The sequence below is a fragment of the Lepisosteus platostomus genome, chromosome 4, assembly GCF_059453375.1.
Source record: "Lepisosteus platostomus isolate fLepPlt1 chromosome 4, fLepPlt1.hap1, whole genome shotgun sequence".
In the NCBI taxonomy this organism is placed as follows: Eukaryota; Metazoa; Chordata; class Actinopteri; order Semionotiformes; family Lepisosteidae; genus Lepisosteus; species Lepisosteus platostomus.
Window position 1 is genome coordinate 4,629,039 of NC_142614.1, and position 14,517 is coordinate 4,643,555.

Sequence of the window (14,517 nt, forward strand, 5' to 3'; positions counted from 1 at the left end):
CAGAAGGCACAGCGACCACACTGGAAAGAGGACTAAGAACCATCCTGGTGCAGGACAGGACCCACAGTCACAACAGCAAAATCCATTTCGTCTCTTTTTATTGTTTCATCACCCACTCACAGGTACAAATATAAATAAATGACATACTCGCAGGACACACATCAAAAGCATCCACAGTGTGGAATTGTGAGAAGACTTACAAAACCGATATTAGCAAGAGTTCAAATGGATTGTAAAGCGCGATACCAGAGCTCCGATTGCAATCCGAATTACAGAGGACGTGCAGGGAAAACACCTTAAAGGTGTTTTGTGGCCTTAGAGGGCAGCAGAAGGACAAAACTGATTAACTGTTGGCTCCACTCTTCAGCAACCCTTACTGTAAATCTGCTGACACAAGTGGTGTACAGAGGCATCTGACAACTCTTCCCAATTACCAAAACAATTGCCAATTACCAATACAACCATGCTGTAAAACAGGGACCAGCCTAATATGCAACAGGATTGGCTAAAAGGAACACATCAGTAAAAACAGTTAAAGAGAAAGGCTCAATTCCACAAGACAGTTCAGAGTAGCCCCTTTCTTTTTCAACCACTTATGCATGACGTGCATGAAGAGCTTCTCCGACGGCTGCTTTTCCGCAGGGTGGATGCCCTTGTAATGGGATTGCATTTCTTTAATCGTGTCTTGGGAATGGCGTAAGGCACACGACCAGTCGGAAGTGCCAGTGACATTCTGAAATTCTAGCATTCTGAAACAAACTGGTGACCCATCTGACTGATGTTCTTCTTTATTTGGGGGGCGATGACCAACAAGTGAAATAAAAATTCTGACACCCTGATTTATTCTTATTGCCTGGCAATCAGAGGCCATATTAAGTTCTTTTGCGTTCAGACACATCGGAGTACGGACACTGTAGCAGGACCGCCTCAGGAATAAGGCTGCAACATGACAAGAGGGCCAGTTCTGGGGGTGGCGCAATGCTGCAGCTGAAAGCCGAGAAAGGCCTGTGTGATCAGGGCGTGTTTTTAATCGATCAGCCCTTCCTGTGTGGCTGGAATGATCGTTAGCAGCCCAACACTGCCCGCTGCGCCTGGGCCCCTCTCCCCCAGCAGAAAGGCTGGGGCTCGAACCCGGCTCCGGGCCTGCAGCCGGGAACGGAGCAGCGCCATCATTCCTCTCCGAAGCGGTTAGAGAGAGAGCGCGGCCTACAGTCGCTGTAATCGCCGGAGAGAGCGCGGCCTACAGTTGCTGTAATCGCCGGAGAGAGCGCGGCCTACAGCCGCTGTAATCGCCGAACAGCGCACGTCCTCGCCCACCGTGACTCCACTACAACGAAGGGTTTTTGGTTTATGCCTCCACCGGCGGCTTGCCCTGAATTTTCACTTGTTCAAGTAAGGCGAACGGGATAATGCACACAACACCGCCAATTCTGAGTCCGAGCTGGTGATTCGAGTTCACTAAGCGTTTGATTTTAGCAACGGGAGGGGGGAAACCTAATGAAAAGCGTGGGCAATGTGTTGTGGTGTATGGATGTGCGCCCCGCAATCCCTCCTCTCCCCTGCCTTTCCTGGAGAATACCCACTTATCAGCTGAAAGCGTATGCTAGCCTTCCTCTTCAAAAGAGCTGACCGAAAAATAACAACACATCAAAAAATCTTCCCTACGGGAAGGATGCTCTCCCATGATGTGCGGTAAACATTCACATTCCGAAATAAAAATACAAAACAGTCCGTTTGTGCTGAGCAGTGTGCCGGCGCCGCTAGAGATGGTTCTGCAGAATTCCAGGTTGAAGCCGTCCCCAGGTGAGATGATCAGGAAGTGAGGGGCGCGGCGGCAGCGGCGGGGGGCCCACGGCTTGCCCCCCGAGTGCGCGGGCACCTCATCTGACCAGGTGGTACGTGAGCCAGTACATGAAGACGGGCTGCAGGCCCGCGATGGCCATGGTCAGGTACATCCGGAGCTGGTTCTTCGCCCCCCTCACCAACACGCCCTCCGCTGCCGCCTCCGAAAGGATCTTCAGCCTTAAAGTCTTGATCTGCCGGGGGGAGGGGGATCATGGGAAACTCTGAGCATGTGGGGCAAAACCTCCTGTTGCCGCAGTCCAGGGGCTCATTACATCAAACACCTTCAACATCAAAGCCCTCCATGTGAAATAGCGTGTCTTTTTCCCTTAACTAAGGGTACGAGTCGGGTGAGACAGGCACACAGAAGGGAAAATTCAGAGGTTTTACATGCAGAGCATCGAAAGGAACCCATCACTTACAACTGCAACAGGCCCACAAAGTTAACCAGCGATGACCTGTGTCATGTCTGTTCAATCAAATGTAAACTCATGAGACACAGATTGACACCTGTCATTCGCAGGAATGAACGATAGGAGTGTCTACTGTGTGTGTAAGCCTCAGGTTAGGAACTTGTGGCCACTGATGTTCTGCAAAATAGTGCTCTGCACCAGGCTGAAGGTGGTGTCCTGTGGGATTGTCTCCCATTCTCTCACACACTCTGGACAAGCATGTGACTGATCACTGATCTCTGGCTCCTGCCTGGCAAGCAGTGCACAGGAAAACGTCCACATTCTCACTGTGCTGCACAGTTGATCTTCCACAAGCAGCATGGGCACAAGCGTGTTGTCCTGCTGGAAGCTTGTTGTGGGAGGATGAGAATGTAATTTCAGTGTAATTTTAAGAAATTATAATAAAAGCCGAAATATCCAAAAAAATCCTTAATTAATTACATTGCTATTTCATAGCCTCTCCGAGGAATCTTTCTTTTTGGAAATGTAGGGGGAAAAAAAACTGGCGCTTTTCAGCATAACAATGAAAGTGAGGTGTGTGCACATGGGTCACCTTGTCTTGGCAAAGCAACAGGTCCATTTCAGTTTTCCAACATGATGCGGAGGATCACTCAACAAAACTAAAATTAAAAAAAACACAAACTAAAAGCTTACCATGAAGACAAAGATGGCTATGCAGCACCAAAGGAGCATCAGATAATAACCTGTTCTTCCGAAAAGCAGCCCGGCCACAACTCCTACAATCATTCTGCAGGGACAGGGGTGAAAACGTGAAGGACAAGTTACACCGAAGAACCTACCCAAGTCAGCACTTTCCAAACTAACGCGGTACCCTTCTCAGCCAGGGCGTGAAAGCAGTTTTTTCAGGAACATTTTTTGTCTTTGTTCTTCCTCAAGGGTGCTCTAAATTGCTTTTTTACTGTATGATTCCTTTAACGGTATGAATGTGTAAAAGTAAAATAGGGAGATGTGGAACATGTCAACACATTGGAGACATTTTAATCAGGATACTTTACCACCTGCTTTCTCCAGTGCAGGCAACGAGCTAAAAGCATAAACAGAGTATAGTAACTACCCTGTAATCTAGCAAATGCACAACTGTAACTCTATAAAAATGCACTGAGCATGTAACACCTATATTCTCTGCATGTAACAATACAGCTGCATCCTTAAAGTTCTGCCTTTTCGCCCAGTGTCTGGATGGTATTCTTTTAAGGAAAGACTTGGGAATGTTTGCACAGCTGTCTTTATCTGATCAGGTCCCCGAAGCAGTAAACATGGCAAGGCAATTGTCCTAACCTTTCACTGAGAGTAAACCAACTGTGGTTAATCAGTAAGTCAGCCTTCTTAGAGGATCAGCACAGTAGAGGGTAAAAAGATCAGACAGAATAGTGCAGACTGGATTGCATTCTCTTTTTCTATCCCTTCGAACCATGTGCCAGATATTTACAATGCAGTGAGCACCTTTACTCAGCTGACTACCTTTAAGCAGCTGAAACATTGTGTTGTTGTAAATATATGGCCATTTCTAGTAACTGTGTTACTATGCTGCACTGCAAAATGAAAAAGACCTGTGCCATGTGACACTCGGCATTCCCTGAAAATAGGGGTGCGTACTTTTTAGTTTTTATACATTTTGCTTGCTTAGCAAGGTAGTATCTGGACCAGATGGTTTGATGGAGATCACTTACTGTTTACTCTCTCCTTGCGGTCACGTCTGTTTAGAGTACGGGCCACTTCTCAGATAAAAGCTTGGGTTTGAGCCTGCTCCATTTTAGGCTTGGTGTTTTACCTCCTGTTTCTAATCTATATCCAGGCTGCTCATTTGAATATGCCAGACCAGTGTTTTGCAGACATTCAGCACTTTCTGCTAGCATTAGAATTGCCTTACCCCACATACTTGTACCCAGAGAAGGCTATGAGGTCAATGGTGGTGAGGTCAGTGTTGACTGTGACGAGGTACAGGCTGAGGAGAGTAGCCAGCACTTCGATGATGAGCCACACCAGGGCTGAGCTGGCCTGCATGCCCAGAATTTCAGGGGAAAACCTACACACCACAGGAGGAAAGGAGGAGAGGAGCGGTGACCTAGCTGGACTTTGCTCTGATGGGATTGTAAGCTACAGCCTGGACTGCTTCACTCTGGCAAACCCCCACGTCAACATACAGGACCCTGGCAGCAGCTGCACGGCAGCATTTCTGCCAAACCTCGCCATCACACAGGACTAACACTGCCCATTTTTAAACCACACATGCACTTCCTGTGATCCATCACTCACCTGCCATGATTGTTGCATCTTACTCTAAACAACACATTGCATACTCCAGTACTGCAATACTGCATACTGCAAGTGGAAAGCTTTCCACACTATTTAAGGAACATTTTTGAACAAGCATTAACCCCTGATTTAACAATAATATGATAAAAAAATATCGGGGGTGCTTGAGCCCCCACCCCACAGCACCCACAGAACACTGCTCCTAGGATTCCGATGAACGACACAATAAGCAACCAATGAATCTGAACTATACAATAAGTAAACCCTTTACAAGCTTTTACAAAACACGTCCAGGTAAAGACAGACACCTCAGCCCTTTTTTCAGCAGCTGCAATGGAAGACGCAAGCTGAAGAGAGAGACAGCAGCCATCTGTTACAAGAGTGCAGCTCTATATCAGTGCTGTGTGGCGCAGTAACCTTATACAAGCGCAAAGCCTGCCAGCTCACCTGTTCTGAGTCCCCAGAGCCAGCCCTGCCACCAGGATGTAGGTGATGAATGCCATGGCTGTGGTAACAAACAAGACTGCAGGTTAGGAAAGACACTGGCTGAAGGAACTGTTTGTGTCGACTCATCATGTACATCTTCTAATGCGGAGAATCAATTCAAAAGGCAAACAAGATGTTGAGTATAGTCAAAAGTGTAGAAACTGAATTAAGGGATGTGATGTTAGGATTGTACCAGGTACTATTTAGGCCTCGTTTAAAACACTGTGTACAAATTTGGTCACCACGTTATAGATAAGATCCTGCTGCTCTGAATCACTCCAGAGAAGAGCAACTGGATTCATTCTGAGGCTTAAGGGAATGTCCTACACCGACAGGCTGAAGGAACCAAACCTTTTTAGTGTTGAACAGAGATTATTACTAGGGGATCCTATACAAGCTCTCAAAAATCTAGTAGGTTTCTTCAGAATTGTGTGAGTGAAAGACAAACCTGAGGACACAGGTGAAAAGTACGTGGAAGTGTATTTAAAACGGAGTACTGGTGGCACTGCTTTACACAAAGGGGAGTGGGAGCATGCAACAGGCTACCCCCCCGAGCTGTTGAAATTGAAACCCCCAGCGTCTTTCAGGAAACTGCTGGATGAGATCCTTGGATCAATTACCTACTAATTAACTAACGGGCAAGATGAGCCTAAAGGCCTCCTCTCATTTGTAACCTTTCTGAGGTTCCCATCAGTCAGATGCAAAGGAACTATACTGTTAGTACATGCTGATGCACCAGTCATGTGGTCCTCGCTTCCAGAACAGATGGGGGCTTCTTGTGTCCATTCAGTCTTGTATCCGGAGCGGAGCTCATCGAGCTGTGGCTGATCTCGCCAGTGTAGCGTTAAGGCAAGGAGCGGCACGGTTTGCCATTCCGACACGGCATACCAAGCGCAGTCAAAACTCTGATGACGGGCGGCTATGTGCTGGCTGGAGGAACCTCAGCCCCCCGCTGGCCCAAGCAGTGCTGTTCTTACCTGGAATGTACAGGTCAGGGGCGTTGATATCGAACCTGGGTGCCACTGGGGTGTCCTGCTGGTAACTCACCTCCCAGTTCTGCACAGAAAGCCAGGAGAGGATTACAAAAGAGCACTTCAATGTCTCCCATCACGTAGGCAAACACGCCAGGGGGGGGACCACTGAATTGCCAACGCAGCGGCAATCAGCCCAGGGGAGAGAAACAGCTGCACCCCACTTCAGGCTTCTGACCCTGAGCAGTACATGCTGTACATTCAGCAATTAAAAAACCTGTAAGCAAGCCTCAGAATGAGATCATTCACAGCAATACAGAATCTCTAATCTACTGACACAGAATCGATTCTAAAAGTTTCCCTTTCAGCATGAACCACTCTGGTAAATCCAGCTGTCTGGAAGCCAGTGTTCTCACATTATTTCTCTCAGAGGTGAATATGGAGTGTTTCTAGTCACTGTGAACTTCAAGGTCTTGCATCCAAACATGAGCCAGACATCTCCCGCTGTCACTATTCGGCAGTTACAGAGGCGAGGGCTCAGCTGGCCAGATGTTTTGTGCATTGCTTCTGTCTGTTGACAAAAAGCCTTGCTTTGATCCAGAAGCTTTTCGGAGTGACCCCTTCTGCTGCTGAACGCCATGATCTGCATGCAGCACTCGGCAACAGTGCGCGAAACCGGCCGCCACGTGGCCCTGCAGAGCTCAGAACACCTCTGCACAACAGGAGGCTTAAAATCGCTGGGTTACATTCCACGCAAATAATCCAATTCCAGTTAAAAGCAAAAATCAATACCTGGTGCATGTAAGGGAAGACCAGCAGGCCGAGCTTCCTGCCCACATAGACCGTGTCCACAGCAAAGTAGTATTTCAGCTTTGAGATGGGGATGAATCTGTCCAGCTGTGGGGTTCAGAACTGGTCAGTTTGACACCTTGTTTTTTTTTGGAATCATGCAGGCTTATAGTCAGGAAAGTCAAAAGCACACATGCTTTGAACACAGAACTGGAATCCTTAGTTAACAAAGCCGGCCAGGCACTGCTGCAGGCCCAGCTGTGACAGCGACGGGGCGTCTTCAACAAAAGAAGAGACCTCATCGTTTCTTCCTGTAGCGATGCCAGCCTCGTTAACACTGACTGCTACAGAGGAGCTGTAACGAGCACACAAAGGGCCTTGTCTTCACGCACAACGCGAGCACGCACGTATGAGCTGCGAAGGCAAGCAGCAAGCATGCAAACGAAGGCAAAAATTCGTTAAATAGCGGCTTAAAAACTTAGTGACTGTGCAAGAACATTTTGCCAACAACGGTCTTGAAAGCTACTCTTCTATTATGAATACAATTATGATGATATTGTAATATAAATCCAAGAGGATTTTACATTTCGGCGGCAGATGAATGGAGCCCTGATCAATCCATGAAGATACCATTTAGGAGAAAAGGCACTAAAGGAATGCAAAGGGTTATTATTCAGACTCCGGCTTCAGATGTCCTTACCCCATGACTAAGGGACTAAGTCTCTACTTACATTTTTGTCCACGATCTGTTTTCCCTGACTGGCCAGACTGCTACCATACGCCATTGCCAGATTGGACATGGGGTCGGAGAGCAGAGCCTGTCCTGGGTAGCCCGCCCCCGCAGCTTCTGAGCCCCTGAAACCCGGGCCCGCCGCCCTCCTGCCGGTGCTGGTGTCATCGAAGAGCTGGCTGGGTTCGGGCCCGTCCGGCGTCGCGTTCCTCATTCTCGCTTTCTGTTCTGGAAGCGGCAAAACCCTCGCAGGTCAGAGATCAGAACGCAGAGACGGACGCAGGCCTGCAGCCATGCGAGGAGTGCCTGCAGGCACGCACTCCATACGCTGGCACTGCAGTGCATTACACACGAGGGCAGCGCGCATCTCTGCTTTTCACATGAACAGGCTGCAGGCCAAGACAGTTACTCTGTGGAAAAAGAGGAATCGCACCCCCTCGCTAGGCAGAGGTGTTGCAGAGACGGATCTTCTGTTCCAAGTCAACACTGTGCCGTTTCCCCACACTCTTCTACTGGGCCCCAAGCTTTAGGGCTCTGGTAAATAACTGGTAGGACTGGTCCCGAGCAGCTGAACTGTTGTTAGTATACTTTGGAGGAAAACTCCTATGAGTCAGAATTCCAAGAGACAAGGTACAAACAGCTCACCTTAAAAGAGATAAATAGGGAAGTGCATGAAATTAATACTTTATTCGTCTAATGCTCCCAAATAAATGTGCAAGTAGGGATGTTTTGTGCATTTAAACAATTTCCTACTCAGTCGCCGTCAGGTTATTCTGCTGTGGATTTGCACTCTCACCGAGTGAGCCTGCAGTGGAAAAAGCATTCAGCATTTGATTAGAATCGAGCAGCGAAAGCTGGGGTGAGCGAGAAGCATGCCTCACACATCACTCTGTGTGTTTTTGTTTCCTATTTATCGACCCCAAAAGCCGAGCAACCCTTGATTTGTCATCACCTACTCACCTAAGGCAACTTCATCCTAACCTCCTGGAATGCGCTGCCTAAATACAGGCGTAATAAATTCACGAAGCCCTTGTGCAAACACAGCAGCATAAACATGTCGCTGTAGGCTGTGTCTTGATCTACAGTAGAAGCATTTAAAACTGAAAAGGAATCCCAAACCTACAGGTGACATTTGCTGGGTTATGCTGATTCATTCGGTGCTGTTGCATCCCAGGAAATTCCTAAGCCAAGGAAAATGCTCCACATCCTCCACACTGCGCCCGGCACCAAAACCCCAGCTTGTCTCGACCTCAGTGGAACATCACAAGATGTTTTCACCCAGAATGAATTTCTCTCAAGAATAAAGACTGCATTATTTCATCCGCAGCCAAGATGTCCCTTGAAGAGGTCACAGGAGCGAGGCAGCAGAGCTGGTGGAGTGGTGCCACAACAACCAGGAGGCCTGACAGGACACAGCCAGCTGGCACTCAGAGCTGAGCAAGTCACATGAGCCCACGTCTCTGCTGGGCTCTTCTCTCCAGGTGCTGGGCCTTTCCACCTCAAGGCACAGTCAGGCATTTCTCTGCTAAACTGGATTTGACACATATTTAAAAGGCACTTTCTCCTTCTCTTAAAACGCAATTCCTGAAACTGCACTCCAGTGTCTCTTATAAAGCTGAATGCTCGTTTTCTGAACCCAGCTTCTGAACACTGTGGATGTGCAACCCATAAATGTTGCCATATGTGCTGTTCAAATGCACATATTGTCAATAAACCTGTAGGTATTCATTTATGGTAGCTGTCAGCAGCTTGTCTGTAAACTGTGCACTATACTGTTATACTATATATAACGTCGGCCTGTCTCCTGTAGGGAAACAGTACAGAGCCTCCCCCTCTGGCATCTGAATCAGGACTTCACGTGGGAGAAAGAGCCTCCTCTGATCTGAACTAAAAATATCCCATCCTTCCTGTTTCTGGAGTGCTAGAAGTCCTTCACCCTTTCTAAAAGATGCTCTGCTTAGTACCTAGTTTGGCCTGTGCCCAGATTTACTAACACGATAGAAACTAGAGCACATTCACATCAAACCCCTAAAGCCAATATAGTTCTGAAGCATACCACCTTCTAGAAACAAACCCCCCTGCTATATAGAGGGACAACAGAAGCAGGTCTGAAATCCCGTCATAGTTTAGAGGTGAGGCGAGTGTCCCAGGTTGACAGCTTGTGCTGAATCCTATTCCTGGGACTGAGATCTTGAGCTGGGACCATCCGCAAGAGGCACAGTACCAGACAGAACAGCTACATTCTGCAGGGCCTGATGCAGACACTCACACAGACGACTGATATGTTAAAAAAAACCTTTGACACATCTACGGAATGCTACAAAACAAAATCCTTTTTCAGCCAATTTATCTCCTTGGATTTTCATCTGAGCAGTGCTGCGTTTTAGGACACTGTTCATGTGTCAGACCTCATTCTGACAAAAAACATTTGGGCAGGTCCCTACACCCTGTCCTGCTTATGAATTAAAACACTGCATGTCAGTGTTCCACAAGGACCAGACTATGAAATATGTGTACAAGACAAGAAGATATTTCAAACAAAGCTAAAACTGGCTTTTCCAAGCACTATGGTAGACTTACACAAAGATGAAAAGGAGAACTCTGGATGAGTCAAGACAAAAATTCTAATTGCATTTTCTCCAGTGGACAAGACTGACTGAAAACTTCACAGCCTGTATTGCCTAACGAAATGTCACGGCTTTGTTCACGGACCATTATTAAATTACAAATATCAAGACTCCCAGGCTTTAAAAACATGTGCCGAAGAACTATGGCCATGAACGAACCCTCTGCCCCAACAGCTACAGAAAGCACTGGGCCGGCTGTGGTCTTTACTCGGTACCCTCGTCATTGGCACTGCGGTTCAAACAGCCTTCTACCGTAGTACTTAAACCGCTGTGCTAGGAATAATGTCAATTGTGCTTTACCCAGGTAAAATGGGGAAAAACTTCGTTTCCTGCAAAAAAGACGACAGCTGTACACTTGCGTCTTCCGCTTCGCTTAGTTTTACTTCTCAATTCAAAGAGCTTCTTTCAGCAACACAGCGCAGAGGACCGGCATCTCTGACTCCGCTACACTGTGTCGAGATCCTGTTGTACGGTTCCTTCGCTTACACTGGCTACGGACAGTGCGCTGCAGCCTTGTCTAGTTCAAAAAGACAACTAAAACAGGAGCCCAGATAATCTGGCAGTGACATTTTCTGAAACAGATATATCTTGCGCACATTAGTAAAAACACTAAAATATCCACCATCTTCTCCTTTTTTCAGACATGATATATCCTGTTTGACCCCCCCTTTCATACAATAGGAAAGTGTCACGGAAAAGTGAAAATTAAATACAAATAAATCTGACGTACGTAACTTACGCTGTCTGAACCCGCTAGAGGTTGTTGAGTAATCCATACTGCGGAGATGAATTGACTGAGATGAAAATAATTAGACCACAAAATAATGCAAATACGCGAAATTAAATGGCTTACATTCAACTTTGTACAGTACGATAATAAAAAAAAACATTCAAATCGGTAAGGCCCTGCCTCTTTAAAATACAATTAGCAGCGCACAACCGAACTTGAATGTCTGACCAATCAAAGCGTGGTAAATCAGTCCAGCGCGCGATGCACGTAAGGATCCAGCCAGTAGGCAGGCTCCGATGTACCGCCTGAACGGAGACGCCCGACCAATGAAAAGCAGACTCACCGACGCGTCGTGAAGACTGATAGTACAATTCACCAATCACACGCCAGTACAGGGCAAAAAAAAAACGATTCTCTAAGGAAGGCAGGATGGCGTATCTGGGAGCATATGAGAGAAACAGTACTGAGAGATCACAGTTGGTCTGATTTATTATTAACCCACTGTCTACCAAGACTGTCGAAGCAAGCCACTGCAGTAAAACAATCTGACTGGTTATTATGCAAACATCTGTCTGTTTTCTCCTCAGTATAACAATTCCAGATTCTAAAGTGTGAATAAAATGCATAACATTTAAAAAAAATACAAAATGCTTAACACCCAATATGCTCGCTTACATTTGTAATTCCTCACATTTTCTTCACAGAAACGCATTTATGGTTATTACATATTTTACCAATTAGCTACCAATAGATTATACAAAAGCGATATAATGCATCATCGTAACATTTCAAACAGCTGCACTGCGAAATATTTTTTATAGCTAATAAAAGCTGTAGTCTGCATGGAGCACACGTTTACCATTTCAACACAACAACTCTTCAACGTTTTTTTTCTTCAATAAGATTTAGAAGAAAAATAAGATTATTTTTGCTTACTCACTTTTAATCCTGTCATATACATACCGTCACGTTTATAAAGCTGCTTCTCCAGATAGACTTATATTTACAAATTGCACCTGGTAGGTACTTTGTCAATTTGAGTGAAAGGGTGTGCGGCTATATCGTTTAAAAAAATCGTTGTAAAAAAAACGTACGTAATTGTTAAACATTAAATTCCATCGGATGGATGTCTGTGTCGACTTTGTGTTGTCATCCTGCTAAAGGTGAATCAGTTTTAGAGGAGTTCGGAGTTCGACTTTATGACGTCAACCCTGCCAGCACGACCCGGCGTTACCCACGCGAGCAATGAAATCCACTACAACTACACCGAGCAGAGACCAGAAGTAGGGATTTAAATATGTTTTAATCTTGCTGATTTTTTCCGCGGGTTAGCCGTGCTTAGCGTCTTTTATAATAAAGAATAGCCCATCTGTTTGTACTATTTAATTCACAGTTATTTGTTAAATAGTAACGCTTTGAGGTTCAAATTATCCCTCCCCCTCCTTGGATAAAAGCGTCGTGCAATTAAAAATGAATCAATAACTATACTTCAATTCTAAAACAGCAAAGTAGTTATGTTACAATATTTCTTTATTACAGACCCACGAAAAGCTCATACAACACAAGCCCGGCTAGCTCAGTCGGTAGAGCATGAGACTCTTAATCTCAGGGTCGTGGGTTCGAGCCCCACGTTGGGCGATGTTGGTTTTTACTAGTCTTTTACGTAAGTAAAATATACTTACTGTATCTTTTCATTTAAGTAATTCAACATTACTTTAACCATTTAATACCATGTGACCTGTTATTTGCACGAACATATAGTTAAACGTGAAAAGCACCGATTCTTCTAACACACAGTGCGAAAACGCGCAATTTATGAAAATGATGATTTCAGAAATTGTCCAGTAGGTGGCAGTAGCTATACAGTATTTAACCCAGATTGTAGTACAGATGCACATCTTCCACGAGTTTTTTTCTAATTTTACTTCACCCGCATTGGAATATCATTATGCAATGCGTGTTTTAGATGGAAATACAGGACTAACAGTGCATTCAGAGAGTGCTGTTTTTTAGACCGTAACTATCTAACATTTTAAAACTCGGCGCTGTAACAGATTTAGATGGCTGCTCATCGGAGGCCGTCACTATGCTGACAAACCCAAACACACCGGTATCAAGTTACCATAGTGACGCTTAACATTCGTAAAAACTGTTACTCAATCGATTGTGTTATCTTTTCATGGTCGAATGAGGGCTTTGGCGTTTAGACCATGGCATTCACTTGGCATAAACAACGGAGAATCAAAATGTACATCTGAAAACGCGCAACGAAACAACCGAACACACGATTGATAAATCTTCGAAAAAACGCATTATAATTGTAATTTGAACAAAAATCGTGAAATTATATTTTTAACGGTTTTTGGATAGCCACATGGATAATGCATTTATATTCATTAAAATAAGCTTCGTAAATCTACGAGAACAGCAAATACCCGGGCTGCTGCAGTGCAATCGATAGAGATACGGGTAATGAGATTTAGTGTCATATTTAATCACTACAACCTAAAGGGGTAATAGTTTATGCCCAAACTAAAATTTAGCATGGAAGAGGTTACTTGCGGGCAGCCTGTGGACCACTGTTTTCAATTTTATAGACGATCAGGTTTACAGCACTGTACCCTGAAATCGACATTCCCTCGAGAGGCGTTATAGCCATGTTTCCTGTCCCACCTCCCCCCGCTGTGCGTCACGTGGCGCCGCTCCCCCTCCGCTTGATGGATGATTGCAGCCTCGGAGCTCGCGGAGTTTCCGATGTCGGCCCCGCCGCGCGCCCGGGTTCCTTCTCTCGACGACACGACGGGAGAACGTGCCTCTTCTAGCGCGTTGTTTGTTTTGTTTTTTTGCGTTTTAGGCCCTTAAAAGACTACGCGCGACAGAGAAAGCGGTCTGTGCGTTCCTGAATTAGATGTGCAATTTTTGAAAAGCAGCATGCAAATTCAAAGGGAGCCTACAGTCCCAATTTCTCAGACCGGCTATTAATTAATTCACGGTCTTGTAAAATTTTACAAATTCCGAATTGAACACAAAATCGTGAACTTTGTGAAATTATCATTTTGTTGCAGATCCCTGCTCTCGCCCCGGGCAAGTGACGTTAGATGGCCCTTCCTGCTCTCTGTAATCACTCATTTAATGCGATGTAAGAGTTTAGGTTGTGCAGCAGATATTTCACCGCAGAAATATTCCAGCCTGTGTTTGTATTTGTCGGCAAAATGTCTGGAATCCGACAGCAATACTTCTATTGGATTAAAAGACATGCAGACATGTATTCACAAGCCTGCTCGTTTACAACGCAATAGGGCCACAACACATCACTGCAATCACTGGCCTCTGAGTCACAGAACATGACACTGCATATCTGTGGTTGTGGTTTTACATGGTACTGTGTAAATTTTGCTTTAATTGTGGTTTGTAATGCATTTATCAATGCTCTTTCTAACCCCCCCAAAAAAAAACAAAAAAAGCATTGCAGTTCCCCTTTAATAATAATAATAATAATAATAATAATAATAATAATAATAATAATAATGCTTATGCTTAGATAATGCTCAAGGCACTTTACAGGTAATGGGAACTCCCACCAATACCAATATGTAGCCCTACCTGGATGATG

General features: G+C 45.4%; 1 protein-coding gene and 1 non-coding gene across 10 annotated transcripts; one reads left to right on the top strand and one right to left on the bottom strand.

The window, feature by feature from the left end:
* Positions 1-81: 81 nt before the first annotated feature.
* On the bottom strand, positions 82-12,141 carry yif1b (Yip1 interacting factor homolog B (S. cerevisiae)). Of its 9 annotated transcripts, none has more exons than XR_015935694.1 (8): positions 7,549-7,775; positions 6,821-6,925; positions 6,035-6,113; positions 5,019-5,076; positions 4,186-4,341; positions 2,949-3,042; positions 1,275-2,036; positions 82-1,206 (listed from the first exon to the last, which is right to left on the bottom strand). XR_015935694.1 is itself a non-coding variant. In XM_088627650.1 (8 exons), the coding sequence occupies exons 2-8, from the start codon at positions 7,759-7,761 to the stop codon at positions 1,881-1,883; spliced, it is 861 nt and encodes a 286-aa protein (XP_088483776.1). In that variant the 5' UTR covers positions 7,762-7,775; positions 11,999-12,141; the 3' UTR covers positions 82-1,880. The 9 variants fall into 9 exon arrangements, 7 of the variants coding, with proteins under 7 accessions (XP_088483776.1, XP_088483774.1, XP_088483775.1 ...); XR_015935693.1 differs by having other exon boundaries at positions 82-1,240; XM_088627650.1 differs by adding an exon at positions 11,999-12,141 and having other exon boundaries at positions 82-2,036.
* A 328-nt stretch (positions 12,142-12,469) lies between these two features.
* Positions 12,470-12,542, top strand: trnak-cuu (transfer RNA lysine (anticodon CUU)). The gene has a single exon. It is a non-coding gene; the product is annotated as a tRNA-Lys (tRNA).
* The last annotated feature ends 1,975 nt before the right edge of the window (positions 12,543-14,517 follow it).

Coding starts and splice junctions, on each gene's coding strand:
- yif1b (XM_088627646.1), bottom strand. CDS start 10,950: ATGGATTACTCAACAACCTCTAGCGGGTTCAGACAGCGTAAGTTAC. Junction 7,776..10,904: donor GTTCAGACAGCGTAAGTTAC/GTACGTCAGATT, acceptor TGCCGCTTCCAG/AACAGAAAGCGAGAATGAGG. Junction 3,043..4,185: donor TCTGGGTACAAGTATGTGGG/GTAAGGCAATTC, acceptor CTGTCCCTGCAG/AATGATTGTAGGAGTTGTGG.